Source organism: Sinohyriopsis cumingii, chromosome 19, assembly GCF_028554795.1.
Source record: "Sinohyriopsis cumingii isolate HCF-2022 chromosome 19, ASM2855479v2, whole genome shotgun sequence".
Taxonomy (NCBI): domain Eukaryota; kingdom Metazoa; phylum Mollusca; class Bivalvia; order Unionida; family Unionidae; genus Sinohyriopsis; species Sinohyriopsis cumingii.
In genome coordinates this window covers 56,514,055-56,529,198 of record NC_142979.1, presented here as the reverse complement: position 1 = coordinate 56,529,198, position 15,144 = coordinate 56,514,055, and the positions used below count along the sequence as shown (strand labels likewise).

The 15,144-nt window shown below is 33.4% G+C and overlaps 1 protein-coding gene across 1 annotated transcript in view; it reads right to left on the bottom strand.

Annotated features, from left to right (window-relative positions):
- Nucleotides 1-7,176: 7,176 nt before the first annotated feature.
- LOC149775745 (kinesin-like protein KIF22-A) overlaps nucleotides 7,177-15,144 on the bottom strand; it is a 92,308-nt gene continuing 84,340 nt past the window's right edge. The window contains exon 16 of the mRNA XM_089944482.1: nucleotides 7,177-14,182. Coding sequence (XP_089800608.1) covers nucleotides 14,156-14,182 — 27 coding nt within the window. The 3' untranslated portion in view covers nucleotides 7,177-14,155. The remainder of the gene's footprint in view (nucleotides 14,183-15,144) is intronic.

Genomic DNA, 15,144 nt, shown 5'->3' with positions numbered 1-15,144 from the left:
ACAGCTAAAGCACTTAAAGGTAACGAGGCCTTTCACTTTAATCATAAAGCTGTTTATATTATGATGTCTCTCCATCCATCTAAATGTGTTACCAAGTTGTATGTGCACAATAACTTTTTTAAGTTGTTCATCTACAGTTACCAAACTTTGGAGCTGACTTGCACTTGAGGTAAGAAGGAACCTGTTCAATATCAGGTTTATGAGTCACTGTGACTAAGAGAAAATGATTTCCACACAATAAGTTATCCATCATCTGCTGTTCATTTTTGAGTTAAAAGGTCAGGAAGAAGAAAATTAATTTTGCACAATAGCATCAATCAAGATCACTGACTGAAACAAGAAAAATGGTGTATGCTCAATTTAACTATAATTTCACATCACATATCTGGCCCAAACTTTGAAGATGGCTTGCCCCTAGAGCAAGGAATAAGGATATTAATTTCAGAATGAAAGGTCAAGGTCACTGAAAGAAAAAAGTGGTTTCTGCACATCAATTTAAGTTATCAATATAGAGGATAATTAAACATGGGGACAGGCGAATAATGTGCCATTCTCATGTGCAATTTATTGACACCCTCATGAAGAATAGGCAGTTATTTTCTATTCCAGCTTAATTTAAACTGAAGCTTTTACAGATGATTCAGAACTGCTGTTTAAGTTGACAGTGTTCTTTGTTAATCAACAAAAAAAATTTCCATTTGAAATGGGTGCTCGAGCCAATATGGCTTGATTCAATAAATCATTCTTGGAGTCCCGATAATAAAGAGATTGACATCAGCCATCATTCTACTGTTACGACTCTGGGTATTAAAATATGTAACAGGAAGAAAATGAAACAACAATTAAAGTCAATTCAACAAGTAATTCCCTTCAATACAGAACAAAAATTCAAAAGACAATATTGCAGATTTAATTCCAAATATTCTTGAGTGTCCTATCACAAATAAAAAATTACAAAATGTTCTGAACGAATCAAGTCTTGAGTGTCCTGATATAACACATTGATTGAATCCAGAATGTCTTTGAATGAGTTCAAAAAATCCAAAGTAATGTACTAATCCAAAAGTCAAGGAGCACGTAAGTAATTTCAGTGGATATTTTAACTGAATCCTCATTATATTGGGTATCAAGAACACAACTGTAAACTCTGATCACAAACTGATTTGTAATGGGAATAATTTGTTTATCAAATTTGTATTCACATTTTCACTTAACCTATGTCATAAAAGAAATTGAATCAAGCAAACAGAAAAACCTAGTCTAATTGTGAACAAAACTGGCCTTGAATTCAAAAACCATATAAACATTTTCTACAACACAATCATTATCAAAGTTAGCTAAGTAAGCATTCTGCTGACGATCATGGAAAAGCTTAAGCAAACAATAGAAATACATAACACTGTACATTTTATTAATGTAAAAACAAAAAAACATTGACCTTGATACTAAACATCATGCAAAATTTGGCTATCTAGTAGCCATGAAATTTCATGATGCAAGCAAGTAACATGATGTTAGATCCGATCTACAGCTGTATAAAATACACCCTTAAGAAGAAGCACTTATGACATGCAACCATACATCCATCTGTTGCCTATTTCAGTTTCCATTCAATAATTCTAGATTTTGAACTTATGACATTGCCAGATATTGTTTACAGCTTGTATGTGGGATAAGGAAGAAGCCATTGATTTCTGGGTCAAAGATCAGGGTTACCTTCATTAAATCAAGGAAGGATGGTTGCTGCTTAATAATTTTAGTTGCTCACCATAGACCTGGACAAAAAAATTTGTGAGGTGGCTTACACTTATGCTACAAGCCTATCAATTTTTAGGTAAAAATTCAAGGGCATTAATGGGATAAAAAATGGTGCAAGTGCAAATATTTCTTTCTCAATCATATACCTTAACCAGAGTTTGGATGGCTTTCACTTAAGGTAAGAACGAATCCTTTTGCTTCTGTGGTAGAAGTATCCAAGGTAAAGGGCACTGACTGACAGATTTTTTTAAAATTATGACGGTGTAAATAAAAACTGGTGACAGGTGAAACCTTACTAGCCACTGGACTATTGAAAATATGAAAACATAGTCTGACCAAGTTTTACCAGCCTTGGGCCAGGGGACAAACTGCTAGTTTTAAGCCCAGCAATAACCAATTACGTTCTTTTATCATGGCCACCTGTGCAGAGAACCCTTTATTGAACACGAGTATGCATAAGCCTGCTCAACTAAGTATTGCAAGCACATGTAAATTTTTGTTGCCATTGTGACCCAGCATTACCTTCCACTGTTTGGATGAGCCAGGCAAAGTTTCTTTTCCAAGCACAGCCATATATTGATTGACAAAACGGGCACTTTCATTGAGGTGTTGGAGATTGTTACATTGTTTTGCTGATGATATATTTTTGTTTTTGCATACTTATGAAAAATGAAGATGTCTAAGTACAGACAGCCATGGGTGATAAAGGAGTACAACATACTTATGACATGGAAGAGGTAAATTAATTTAATGGTCAAAAGGTCATTTTGACTTAAATTCGGTTGGTTTTCGATTAAGTTCCATGACCAAATGAATGACTGGTAATGAAAGTAATTAAAGAAAAAGTTTCGGTTGGCATGATAAAATTCATAGTACATATAACAACAATAATGTTCTGCACAGGTCCAGGTTGTTGAGACCTGTTGGTCATTAATTCCAGAGACAACCATATCCTTCTAATACCTACACGGAGGATTATTGTTAAACACAAAGCAGTTGTTTTGGTATAATGAATCATTTATAGTACACATTTTCAGTACACTTGGCAAATAGGCCATTATTGTAGAGCTGTTTAGATTTTCAGTTCACCAAGCTATTAGACCAAGTGAGCTTTTGGGTCTGCAGGTCGAAGGTCATGTTAATTCTAATAAGAAAATAGTTGTTTCTGCACATATCCAGGTCAATGAGGCATTATGGTAGATCATTTATTGTACATATTTTCACCTGGACATTAGACCACCTGAACTTCAAGAATGGCCTTGTGCTTCTTACCTTACTGGAGTCCATACTTATGATCAGATTTCAATCAAAATAGGCTTATGGTTTCAGATGATAAAAATCTTGTACAAGTTTGATAACAAGCAAGACCCATGGATATTAATCAAGTTTAAGTGATCTTGTATCTGATTTGTTAACCATGTTACTCACTGGAGGTCACTTCTGATCAATAATGAGTAATATCCATATAACTAATCAGGTGATTTTGCAGCTGATATGCTTGTTTTCCCTCCGGAAGCCATACTTATGATCTGAATTTGATCAAAGTCTAAAATATTGGCATATGTCAACAATAGCTTGGATAGATTCAATAATGATTGGCGACTTGTTATCACATTTCAGAACCAATTTGATCAAACTTGAAGTGCTTAGATCATTGAGATCTTGGATAAATTCAATAATAAGTGAGAGCCATGCATAATAATGATGTAATCTAGCATCTGGTTGGCTGAGCTTCTCACCCTTTTGGAGCCCATACTTTTGCTTCAGTATAGATCACACCTGGAATACATGCTTATATCATAAAGATCTGGACTGTTTCATTCATTATTGAGATCCATGGATTATTTGTGAGAATGTAATTAGCTTAGATTATTGCCACTCTGGAAGCCATAATCCTGATCTGATTTTGATCAAAACTGGAATTATTGTTTGTTGTGGAGTTTAACGCCATTGTTCAGCACAAGATAGGCTATACATGGTGGCGGAAGAACCCGGGAACCCCCCAGAAAGAACCACCAACCCACAAGAAGTTATTGGCAAGCTTTCTCACATACCCACCCAGGCTGAACCCGAGACTCAAACCCATGCATACAGAAGTGAGATGGTAGTGATCCGTAATGGTGAGCGCTTTAGACCACTCGGGAATTAAGTTATTTCATCAAGATCATGGGCAATTTCAGAAGTATGTGGGATCCATGCATATTAATGAAGTTAACTGGCATCTTATTGGCTCACCTTGTTGAAACCATATTTTTAATCTGTTGGAGTTTATCATCATCAAGATTGTGGTTGACTTCAGTTCTAAATAAGAGACTTTGTATTAGGATATAAGAAAGAATATGCAAATGAAGATGATATTATAAGGTAATTGTGATGTCCAACACAGGATGTGTCTTTACAATACTACATAAGCACCATTAGTAGCATGTTCAGCTGTCAAATTATGTATAGCAAGGAGCACACTTGCACCTCTTGCTATCAGGAGTGAAACCTGTGCAAATTTATGAGGTCATTTTGCATCTAAAAATTGGCTATTTCTTTAGCTAGCTTGGCTGTGCATACTTCAAGTGTTGAGCACCTTTGCATGTCAAGAATTGCTTGTCAACACTTGGAAGGCGAAATTTCTGGTCTGATTAAAATCAAAGTTGGACTATGGATTTATATCATCAAAATCTTGAACAAGTGTGATAATGAGATCCATAGATATTAATGGGGCGATCTTGCTTCTGTCTAACCTTTTTACGTTTCTGAAGACCATATTTCTGGTCCAATTTTGACTAAATTTGGGATACATGTCATCAAGATCTCAGACAAGTTCAAAGCATGCATGCTAATGAAGTGACCTTCAATGTGACTAGCTGAGCTTTTAACTGCTTTGGACTGGAGACTATTTCTGACCAAATTTTGAAATAAACATGGAATATATGGTGATATCATCCAGGTCTTGGACTGTTTTAACAGTTAGCAAAGATAATAAGGTTCAGCCCCTGGATTTGATCTCTAGTTACAGGGTCCATTTGCCCACATGACCATTTAAGGCCCTTGCATTGGACTTGTGCACATCCCAGCTGGTGGTTTTGTCCATGCCTATCTCCCCATTAAGTCCTTCAAGGCTTTGGAACTGAAGGTTCATACATTCATTACCATCTCCAGTACTTATCTTTTTTGGTTTACTACAACAATTGTGTCTGCTAAAGGAGGAATTAATGTCTCCAGCTGTCTTGCAGAAATTGATAGAATCCATTGCCAAACCATAGAAATGTACTCTAAATTTCCATGGTGCACTCTATCCAGATTCTCCATTTCTGTAGAGATGCCACCACGGAGACATACATGGTTTTGCTGGAGCACAGCAAAAGCCTTTTGAGAGCTGTCCTGCTTGATTCTCAGATATTATTTGGAGGGCTCTTCCCCTCATTTGATTAAAATCAGATCAGAAATATGATCTCTAGAGACATAATAGACCGATTCAATCAGATACATACAAGATCTCCTCATTAACACAAGAGGATCTTGCTCATTCTTTAAACTCTTCAAGATCTTGATGATATAAGCATAAATCCCAAGTTTGACCAAAATCAGATTTAAAAAAAAAAAATGGCATTCAAGAGTGATAAGAAGAAAATGTTGACACGTGGATGGAGGCTGCACACAGCAGCATACGGACATGTGAGCTAAAAACTAAAAAAAAAATGTTTTAAACCACCCATCATATAAAGTGGTGAGGCTGAAAGCACTAACATTTCCTTACGAATCTATGGTGTTTTAGCTTGTAAGCTTTGCTATAGCTAGTGATGGCAATGATTACCAACATAAATTAATGTTTGCTTTGCTATAGCTACAGTGATGCAATGACTACCACCATATACCAACACTTTGCTATAACAACAGTTAATTAATTAATGCAATATTAAATTTGGACCAAAAAAGTATTTTCTTCCAATTCCTCCACTCCCAATTACACCTGCTCTTTAGCCTACTCCGAGCGAAACATTCTTTGACAAAATTCAAATGGCTTTCAAAATTTAGCGAATAATTTCTAAAATTACAGTAGTAGCAATGTCTGGTATTTTTAGTAGTTGAATGAGTTGGTTAAGTACTTGTCAAATTGTTTCTGTTCTAGCTGATCACATCACATCATATTGTTTTGGTATTAGTGAGTTTATTATATGCATTGTTGTAAGATGCAAACAAAAGGAGCAGAATTATGCAGTCTCTGTTAAAATGTCAACCACATCAGCTTCTACAACCATTAGTATCAACATAAATTATATTTATTTCATAGTCTGACCTGGTCTGTGCTGTCAGCCAATGCTCTGCTGTTCCATGATCAATATGGCTTTTTGTAGCTTCTAAATTGTCATGCCATGGTATTGATGGTAGGGTTTAATCCGAGATTTCTAATTTTTTTCAATTCTTATTGAAACCAACTGTTCTACCCATGTTCATAACCATGCCACTCCTTAACCAAAAAGATGTCACAAATACCAACTGCATAGTTCAATAATTGTTAAAATATTATCATAATGTGTTAATTGGTGATGCAACCATAATCTCCCAAATGTAATGGGTCAATTATAAATATTTTAACAGTGTCTAGTACTGTCAAAACACAGATAAAAGATTTCTGTTCTCTTGTCAAATGTGCAGATTACACAAGACCTTGCACACTTATTTGACCCTATAATATTTTCATCTCCTCAATTTTACATAAAATACTAATATTCAAATTCATGATATAGAATATCCAAATGTATGATAAAAAAATCCAAATTGCTGTTAACAAAGTCTAATATTTTGTCAAATATTACACAACTTTTTGTAGCAAGAATCTGAATGTTTCATATAAAACTTCAGCATATTCATTTTAACTTGAAATACAAAGCTTTCCACCAAACCAATGACAGCCGGATGTAAATCTGAGAGAATCCCAATAAGTCGATGTCATTTGTCTGAAATTGACCACCTGTCTGGAGAATAACCCATTGTACATTGGAAAATAACCTATTGTATATGACAACTGATCACTGAGAGGTTACTGCAAAGAGAAATATTTATAAACATCGGGGCTGATCCATTTAAAGATACCAGGTACCCAGGGAAGGCACTTTAAAGAAAACTATATGCTAGGGCACAAAGATTACAGAGTTTATACAAGAAAAATACAAAATGTTAAATTGCATCTATGGGTGACTACTCCACGTTAAAAGTGCTTTCTCCAGGTCCCAATTATGTTTTACTGAACAGTACTCAGTTTAGAACGCAGAAATTCCAAAAGAAATATGAAAATTATAAGGACTTTCTCTCCAAACAGAAACTGTAAGATCCTATGATTAATGGGACAAATTATGAATAATGTTAATAGATTCAATAAGTAACAAATTTAACTTCTAATATAAAAAATACAAACTTAATACATACTTATAAGATTTTATTAAGTCTAATATCCTTGAAAATGTAGAATTCACTATCCATTCATGTGTATGTTTTTTTACATAGGAAGTGAACTGAAAATGTTAAATTCTACAAAATCAGAGTGGATCAGATAGTCCATTCATCTTTAATATATGTGATAATACATTGCTATGGACAATTAAGAATTGTTTGTAACTCTATACTTGAATTTAAGGCCTCTTTATACAATTAATGGAAGCCTGAACAGTACGTATATTCTCACTAATAACTCTCATGGTTCAAATCATAACTATCTGACAAAAACTAAGAAATTATTGGTAAAATTAAATCAGGGTTTACGTCCATCAACAAAGGAGTTCCACAGGGATATATTATAGGCCCTGTATTATTTATTCAGATTGGTTATAAATGACATGCCACTTTATGTACAACATTCAATAACAGGTTTATATACTGATGATACAACTTTACATAAGTCTGATTCTAATTTTAAAATGCTGAACAATCAATTGGGTAGAGATTACTGTTGGCGTTCACTGAGTAACATGCTTATCAATCCCCTAAAAACCAAGACAATATTGCTTGGAACTGGGCAAAGATTATCGGTGAAAAGAAATCCAATCTTGAGCTGTATACTGAGGATAACCCTGTTGACTATCTTTTCTGAATTCATGTTCACAAGAAACAAGACTGGTACATGCAAGTGAAACAAGTTTTGTTCTGTAGTAAATTCAAGAATTTATCTTTCATATGAAATAAAAAGTTATCTACCACTAAAATATCAGAAATTATATTACTATGCATTCATTCTTCCTCTACTAGACCACTACTGTAGAGATATACAACATGATATCAATGTTGAAAAAATCCATAAAGTTCATAAAAGGGCAGCAAGACTTATCCTATATCAACCCTTTGATACACCATCCAAAATTCTACTCTCATGATTGAAAATGGCTTAAATCCACGAACAGATTTGCCAAGCGCAAGTCCATATTACTGTCAAAGTTAGAAATAAATGTTGCCCTCAATATCTGAAAGGTGTGTTTTCATTTTAAATCAGAAAAACAATGCCAGGGACCTAAATTGAGATCAGTTACAAATAATCATGGCATAACACCATTTTCCAAAAAAAAAATAATTTTGAAAAAATCATTTGCATACTCCATGCTATTTTATGGAATAAACTCCCAGTAACCTTAAGATAAGAAACAAATCTAATGTGTTCAAAAACAAAATTGTATAACCATTATCTTGAAAGGCAGTAGCCATCATAAATACTGAAATACACACAATTTATTAGATTAATGCACATCATATGCCTAATGCATCCTGAGTGCCTCAGGAGAAAATAATATCACTAACTCTGGTACCCTCATAAAATAAAGTGCTTGTTATTAGTAGTATAGAAAGAATGAAGATCATTCACAGTAAACTGAATGTACACAAGGCTAAAAATACATGCTCACATAAATACAACAATGTTCTGGCTTGTGTTTGATGCTGGCCAGTTTCCTAACTTTGTACTGAAAGCAAATTATGTATAGGACCATCAATTTAAATTGTATTTACACTCCAAAACATAATTGCAAAAGTACATATAAAGTTAAAAATACTTAAATTTGAACAATGAATCATAGTGTTTTACTGAAATTTTTTGACTATGGCCACCATCAGATAAATGTTATGATACTGCATTCAAAATAAACCTGCTGTAAGATGAACAACGAATGATGCAGCAATGCTTCAAGGATGATTTACTCTAATGATTCCTTAGACCTCAGCAAGTTTTACTTCCATCATTTAGAAATTTATAAGATGTTATGGCAATTATGATGTCATCTTCATGATGATGGACATATACAAGCTTGTACCCTGTCGCCCTGTGGGGCATAACTCATTTTGTAATTTAAATAAAAAGGGGAAAAACCGAACTTAATTTTCATTAATCTCATATTGTAACAAATTTGATTTAATTAGGTCCTTAAAAAAGTAAACATTACGCATGGGTGACTACAACAAAACATTACATCCCAACAATATGGTGGCATTAAAAAATAAAATAATGTAATATTTTAATTAATAGACCAATTTCAACTGTAAAGTCTCATTCGGACTATGATAATTCTGTAAAAACATGAACTTGTGGTCATATAAGCAATTTCAATGAGCAAGAATGTTTATCACAGAGATATCTGACAAAATGTACATTAAAAAAAATTGCATAACAATCCAATATTAAAAACGAGTGATTATACATGAATTCATTAAAAAGTCCAGGTTAATAAACCAAATATTTCTAAAACAACTTTGATGTCATCTTCAGTATATTATAACTGTACCTGGGGATTCAACTCATCGCGCAACTCGAACAACTAAATCTTTACCTAATTACCTCAGCATCATAACCTAAATATGAAAAATTTTTAGAGTTATTTGGGTATTATTTAAATTTCATATAATATTTACCCTATTTGAGTCCCAAAATAATTAACATATCAGGTAACTGCGCAATATATTCCTATATACAAACAATGCACATAAAATAACCTATCGATATATTACATCTTTCTTTTTGTGAATGATATAAAATAAATTGTACAATGCAAATAGATTTCACAGGAATGGTGTTCATGTACAAAAGTAGACAAGTCAATTATGATTAAATGATGGAAATTTCTATGTTTCAATCAGAAGAGATGAGAAAGGGTTGAAACCATCTGCTGCCTCTCAAAAAATCATTTGTCGTCACCATCTCAAGGTGGATTGTTCAGATTATTAAAACAGCTTAATAATCTCTCATTGAGGGGGCCCCGAGTGGTCTAAAGCACTCTCTGTTACAGATCACTGCCATCTCATCTCTGTCTGCGTGGGTCTGAGTCTAGGATTCAGCCAATGTGGGTATGTGAGAAAGCTTGTCAGTTTCACATGGGTCGGTGGTTCTTCCTGGGGTTTTCCCCGGGTTCTTCCTCCACCATTAATACTGGCCGCCATGCATAGCCTATCGTGTGCTGAAAAATGGCATTAAACCCCACAACAACATCTCTCATTGAGATCCTTCTTTCATGAAATCGAAACCCATAAAAGCCGTTTTCTAGTGGTTCGATTCCACCTTCTTGTTCTTTTACCTTCTATCAATGTCACACCAAAGATATTTATGCATTTGGCCAAAATGTGTCAGCACAAGTTGTCATGCCATCCTCTAGCCTACAGTAGAGACAGCAATGATAAGTTCACTTTGACAGCTTATCCTATGCCCTCAGTCTTCCACCAGGATAGCAAATTCAGCCACATTTTACAATTTAAATTATTATGGAGATTTATTAGTCCTACTAAAATGGAGTTTAGTTCAAAACTAATTTTAATTGTGTAATATGAATCTGCTATTACTTCCCAATTCCCTTCTCCCTCCCTGCTCTGCTGTATTTTCAGGCTCCGTCCGAGTCGAAGAAAAATTATATTCCAAATGACGGAGATATTAGACTGAGCTCAAGGTATTTGTTGTTTTAGAACTCTCATTACAAATCTGAAAAAATATTAACTTTGGACTAACACAAGGAAAAGATGTAGCATGCAATAATATCAAGTAATGTGTTACTGGTATTAAAACAAAAGATTAAAATTGATAATCTGAATGGATTTAGAAGTCTTGATCAATGAATGGAACTACATAAAACATGCCTTTATTGTATTTACATACTTTAATACACTCAACAAGAAAAGAAAAAACACGTTTGATGACAACATGTTTCAAACGAAAGAATGCTAAACCACTGTTCAAGTACCGAAAATTACTTTAAGGCACTACTACAGCTTTTTCTGATTATTATTGTGCAACTTTTTTTTATTTATGTAAGCATAGATGGAATACAGATTTATGATGCATGAAATTTTATAATATAAAACAGGAAACTGTTCTAATATAATTACCAGCTGTTTAAAAAAAAACATTCAGTGTTGAAAATGTTATACAGCTGCTAAAAGTTAACTTCTGCATAGCTAATTTTATCATTTATATCTTCCTCTGTTGAGAAACCAAATTTTCTCATTTAATTATATTATGACTAGGTGGATTTTGTTCAATAAATAAAATAACAGCAACTGTTTCCCTATTATTTACATCAGGTCTGGGTCATCAATTTCATAACAATGTTCAGATTACAGATAAAGTATGAATACCATGGTTCCCATGCTTTTCTAAAGATAAATTTCCAAGTCCTGTCCAGGGTTTTTCCAAAATGAAATTGATTCTTTCAGTGTTTCACACATGACCATTCCTGAATGGAATTAAAGAGCATTTTGAAATTATAAAACATGCATTTTCTAAATCTAAAGATGTTTCTCTTTCAAGACTCTCCAAAACATCTAAGTCAGAAAAGATGATCATGTACAAAACCACAAAATGTATCACACGAAACAAGTTTGATTATATTCCTATAAATTGGCATGTAAAAAATGTACAGAATAAAAATTCTAACTTTATTTTGCTGACCTGCATTATGTTGCTAAGTGGGAACAACATAATGAACATAAATTAGTTTTGTTTCCTTTCAAACCTTTAATTCTAAAGAATTCTATAGCACTATATATATATATATATATATATATATATATATATATATATATATATATATATATATATATATATATATATATGTGTATGTGTGTGTGTGTGTGCATGTTATAGGAAGTAAACATTTCCTGTTACAGTATATATTTAAAAAGCAAACAATAAAGCAAATAATTAGAATCTTGTCTTGTAATGAGAAGAGTTTAACCCTGAATTTTTTGTGCCAAGAAAATCCCAAACAAGAGTTTTCAAACAACCTATTCTCCTTAAGACAATCTGTTAAAAAAACATTATTTAAAAAACATTTTCAAAAGGGTTGATTTAAATTTTGACAAAAGACATTCAAATTTATATACTTAACAAGGACTGGATTTTCTGCAAAATCAACTTCTCATGTAATTCGTTAAACCAGTCCCCAAACCTGTATTGATACAGGGGCTCGTATCATTTTTAAGGACAACAATTTCTCATTTCAGCTCTGAGATTCAACAATTTGGACTAAAAATTTGGCTTAAAACTAATAGTAGTCCGTTTTCTAATATGAGTTAGCTCCAAATATTCTCACCCCATTTTTTATATATGGACATTTGGGTGATGGGTCACTGCAACTGCATATCGAAAATTTGGAATCTGCTGCCACGATGCGGTAGCGACATATGGTAGTCGCTTACCAGTGGGCCTATAAGATTTAAATGTATGTTATATCAACTTATACCTGTATGAAATCGATAGGAAAATGATTTATTTTCTCAGAAAAGGCAAGTATTATACTAGTTATGTCTTTAATCTGCTGACATTTGACAGACTAGACAAAACTAAGGCACAGATGAAACCTGATCCTGTACTTGCCATTTGCATTACTAGTCATATGACTTCACAATCTGGCCAGTCTGATTTATCAAGCAGAGAGCACATGTCAACATGGTAATTACGTGATACAACAAAACTTCAGAAGTTGTTCTCTGAATATATAAATACAGAAAATTTTGTGTTCTTTCATTTTTGTATTTTTATAACAACCAGTATACCACTTTCATGTAATATTTTTTAATTTTTTTTTCTCCACAACATTTGAAAATGTGGGTTGTTAAATCTGTATACTCATGTGACTAGCAATGCAAATCGCGAGTACCAGGTCACATTTCATCAATGCCGTAGTTTTATCTTGTCCTTCAGCAGATTAAAGACATAATGATTATAGTAGTCACAATTTCTGAGACAATAGGTAATTTTCATATCGATTTCATGCATGTATCACTTGATCCAACAACATTTAGACTTTGCAAAGCCATCCGGTAAGCAGCTACGCTTTGCCACTACCATGTTGGCCTCTTGTGATGCTAGACTGGTTTCATACCTTCCATATAAGAAAAGATATGGATATTGAGCTGACATTGAAAAAAAAAATCCACCAGACAAATCTAATCCACTGAGTGTTTGGATTTACTCAGCATATATATGTTTATTGCAAGCACCCAAATAATCCATACTGCACCCTCCAAATATTCTGGTTAGAATTCAATAAATGTAACTCACGATCAGTTTAGTTACGACTCAATTATGTGATTGTTTTGGCCATCAATTGCTGGCAGAAAGTTCCTGGGTTTTTCCTGACTTTCATCAATATTTGTGAAATTCAATGACTTTTCACAGTTGGAAAAAAATTTTTCATTTCCATTTTCTCTGGACTTTCTCCCGATAGCGTGGGAACCCTGGAATACATGTAGATTTCCAATAAGGACATTTAAATTATTAGATAATAACCAATATATTTATTCCATCTTAAATCATTACACTACATGTTTATTTCTTGATTTTCCATCAACCAACTACTGGGATTTCTTTCAAAACAATACTCCTGGATACTATGCCTGACAAAAGTCATTAGACATGAACTAATAAACATTGCCATGCACTGCCTTCAAATGACATACCATAACATCATTTAATTTGCTAAATGTATTATTGTCTTCTTTCAGGAATTGTTTGACACTGCTTGGTAGGGTTTAGCATTTGCCTTGGACACTAAATCTCACCAGACACTACACAAAAACAGTACCCTTGGGAAAAGGCAATGATAACATATTGGTTTCCTGAACAATAACTTATTTCAGATATCGGGCAACCATTGCTTTACTTGAAATCAGCATCATTTTCATTGTAACAAATACATATGTAAAAATTTGAATCATCAAATAGAGTTTCTCAGAAGTACTCCAAATTGACAAGAATGAGACATCAATCAAGGTCACATCAGCATGTTATGATGATTATTCAAGTCTGTGCAGTCTTTTCTGATTTTCCACAGGCATAGTCCACAATCCATTTTTAAGTTGGCTCAGTGGGAACAGGTCATTCACATGAATACCTTTCTCTGTTGTAGTGCTTCTGAGATCATCTTCATTTTTAATTCTATCTGGAAACATTTACCAAATTGCTCTGAAAAATAAGCATACAAAATTGGTACATAAAATGTATCTTTCTGTTTCTAATTTGATTAAATACAAAGATAAACTATATTGTTATGTTATCAACCATTCATGGTATTAAATGAACCTTCAGTATTCATCAAAATCCTTCAACCAATTTATATTAAGCTCAGTGATACATTTCCACTTCTTTGCTTAACATGAATTTTTAGTACGATCTGTTTATCTGTTCAGAAGAATGGCTGACTTACAGATCAACTGTAGCAAAGCTGATGAGAAATAATTGTACTGCACATCAGGTTGATCTACTTACTGATCTTGAGACAAAGCAAACTTTAAACTACATTATTTACATTTTTAAAAATGACCATCAACAAAACCATTTAGAGGAATCATTTTAAAAAAATGCCATGTCAAGTTTGCATTTTCTTTTAGTCATTATAGATCGTACAAAGAAGGCAGTACATCCAGTTGCATTATCAATGTTTTTATCACATATGTACATGTAGCAGTATGAAACAATGACATGATGAACTCATACCTGCCAACTTCCCACAAAGTGTTCGAGTTTTGAGATTAAAAAGTGTTTTGAGGTGCCAATGCATAGGACAAATTGACAGTAAGTTATCTATTCCTAAAAGAATAAGAAAAATGACTGAAATTCAAATCTGAATCAAACAAAATAAAATATTTTCTTTGAAGCATTTAATACACTTTCAAATAGGTGGAAGACTTAGCACTGTTAAATATTATCACTAACCACACATACCTGATATGCGAACACATCTGCATAATCACAATCAGATAATAAATAAAAACACTGCTCTGTCATTAAAATCCACAGGAGAGTGGAATACAGATTTAAATAAATGCATTCTTTGCTATTCTCAATAGTTCTGTGGGGTTTTGAAGGTGATACAAATATCATTAATGTTCATCTCTGAGGCTGGATGGTACTGTTCATCAACTGCA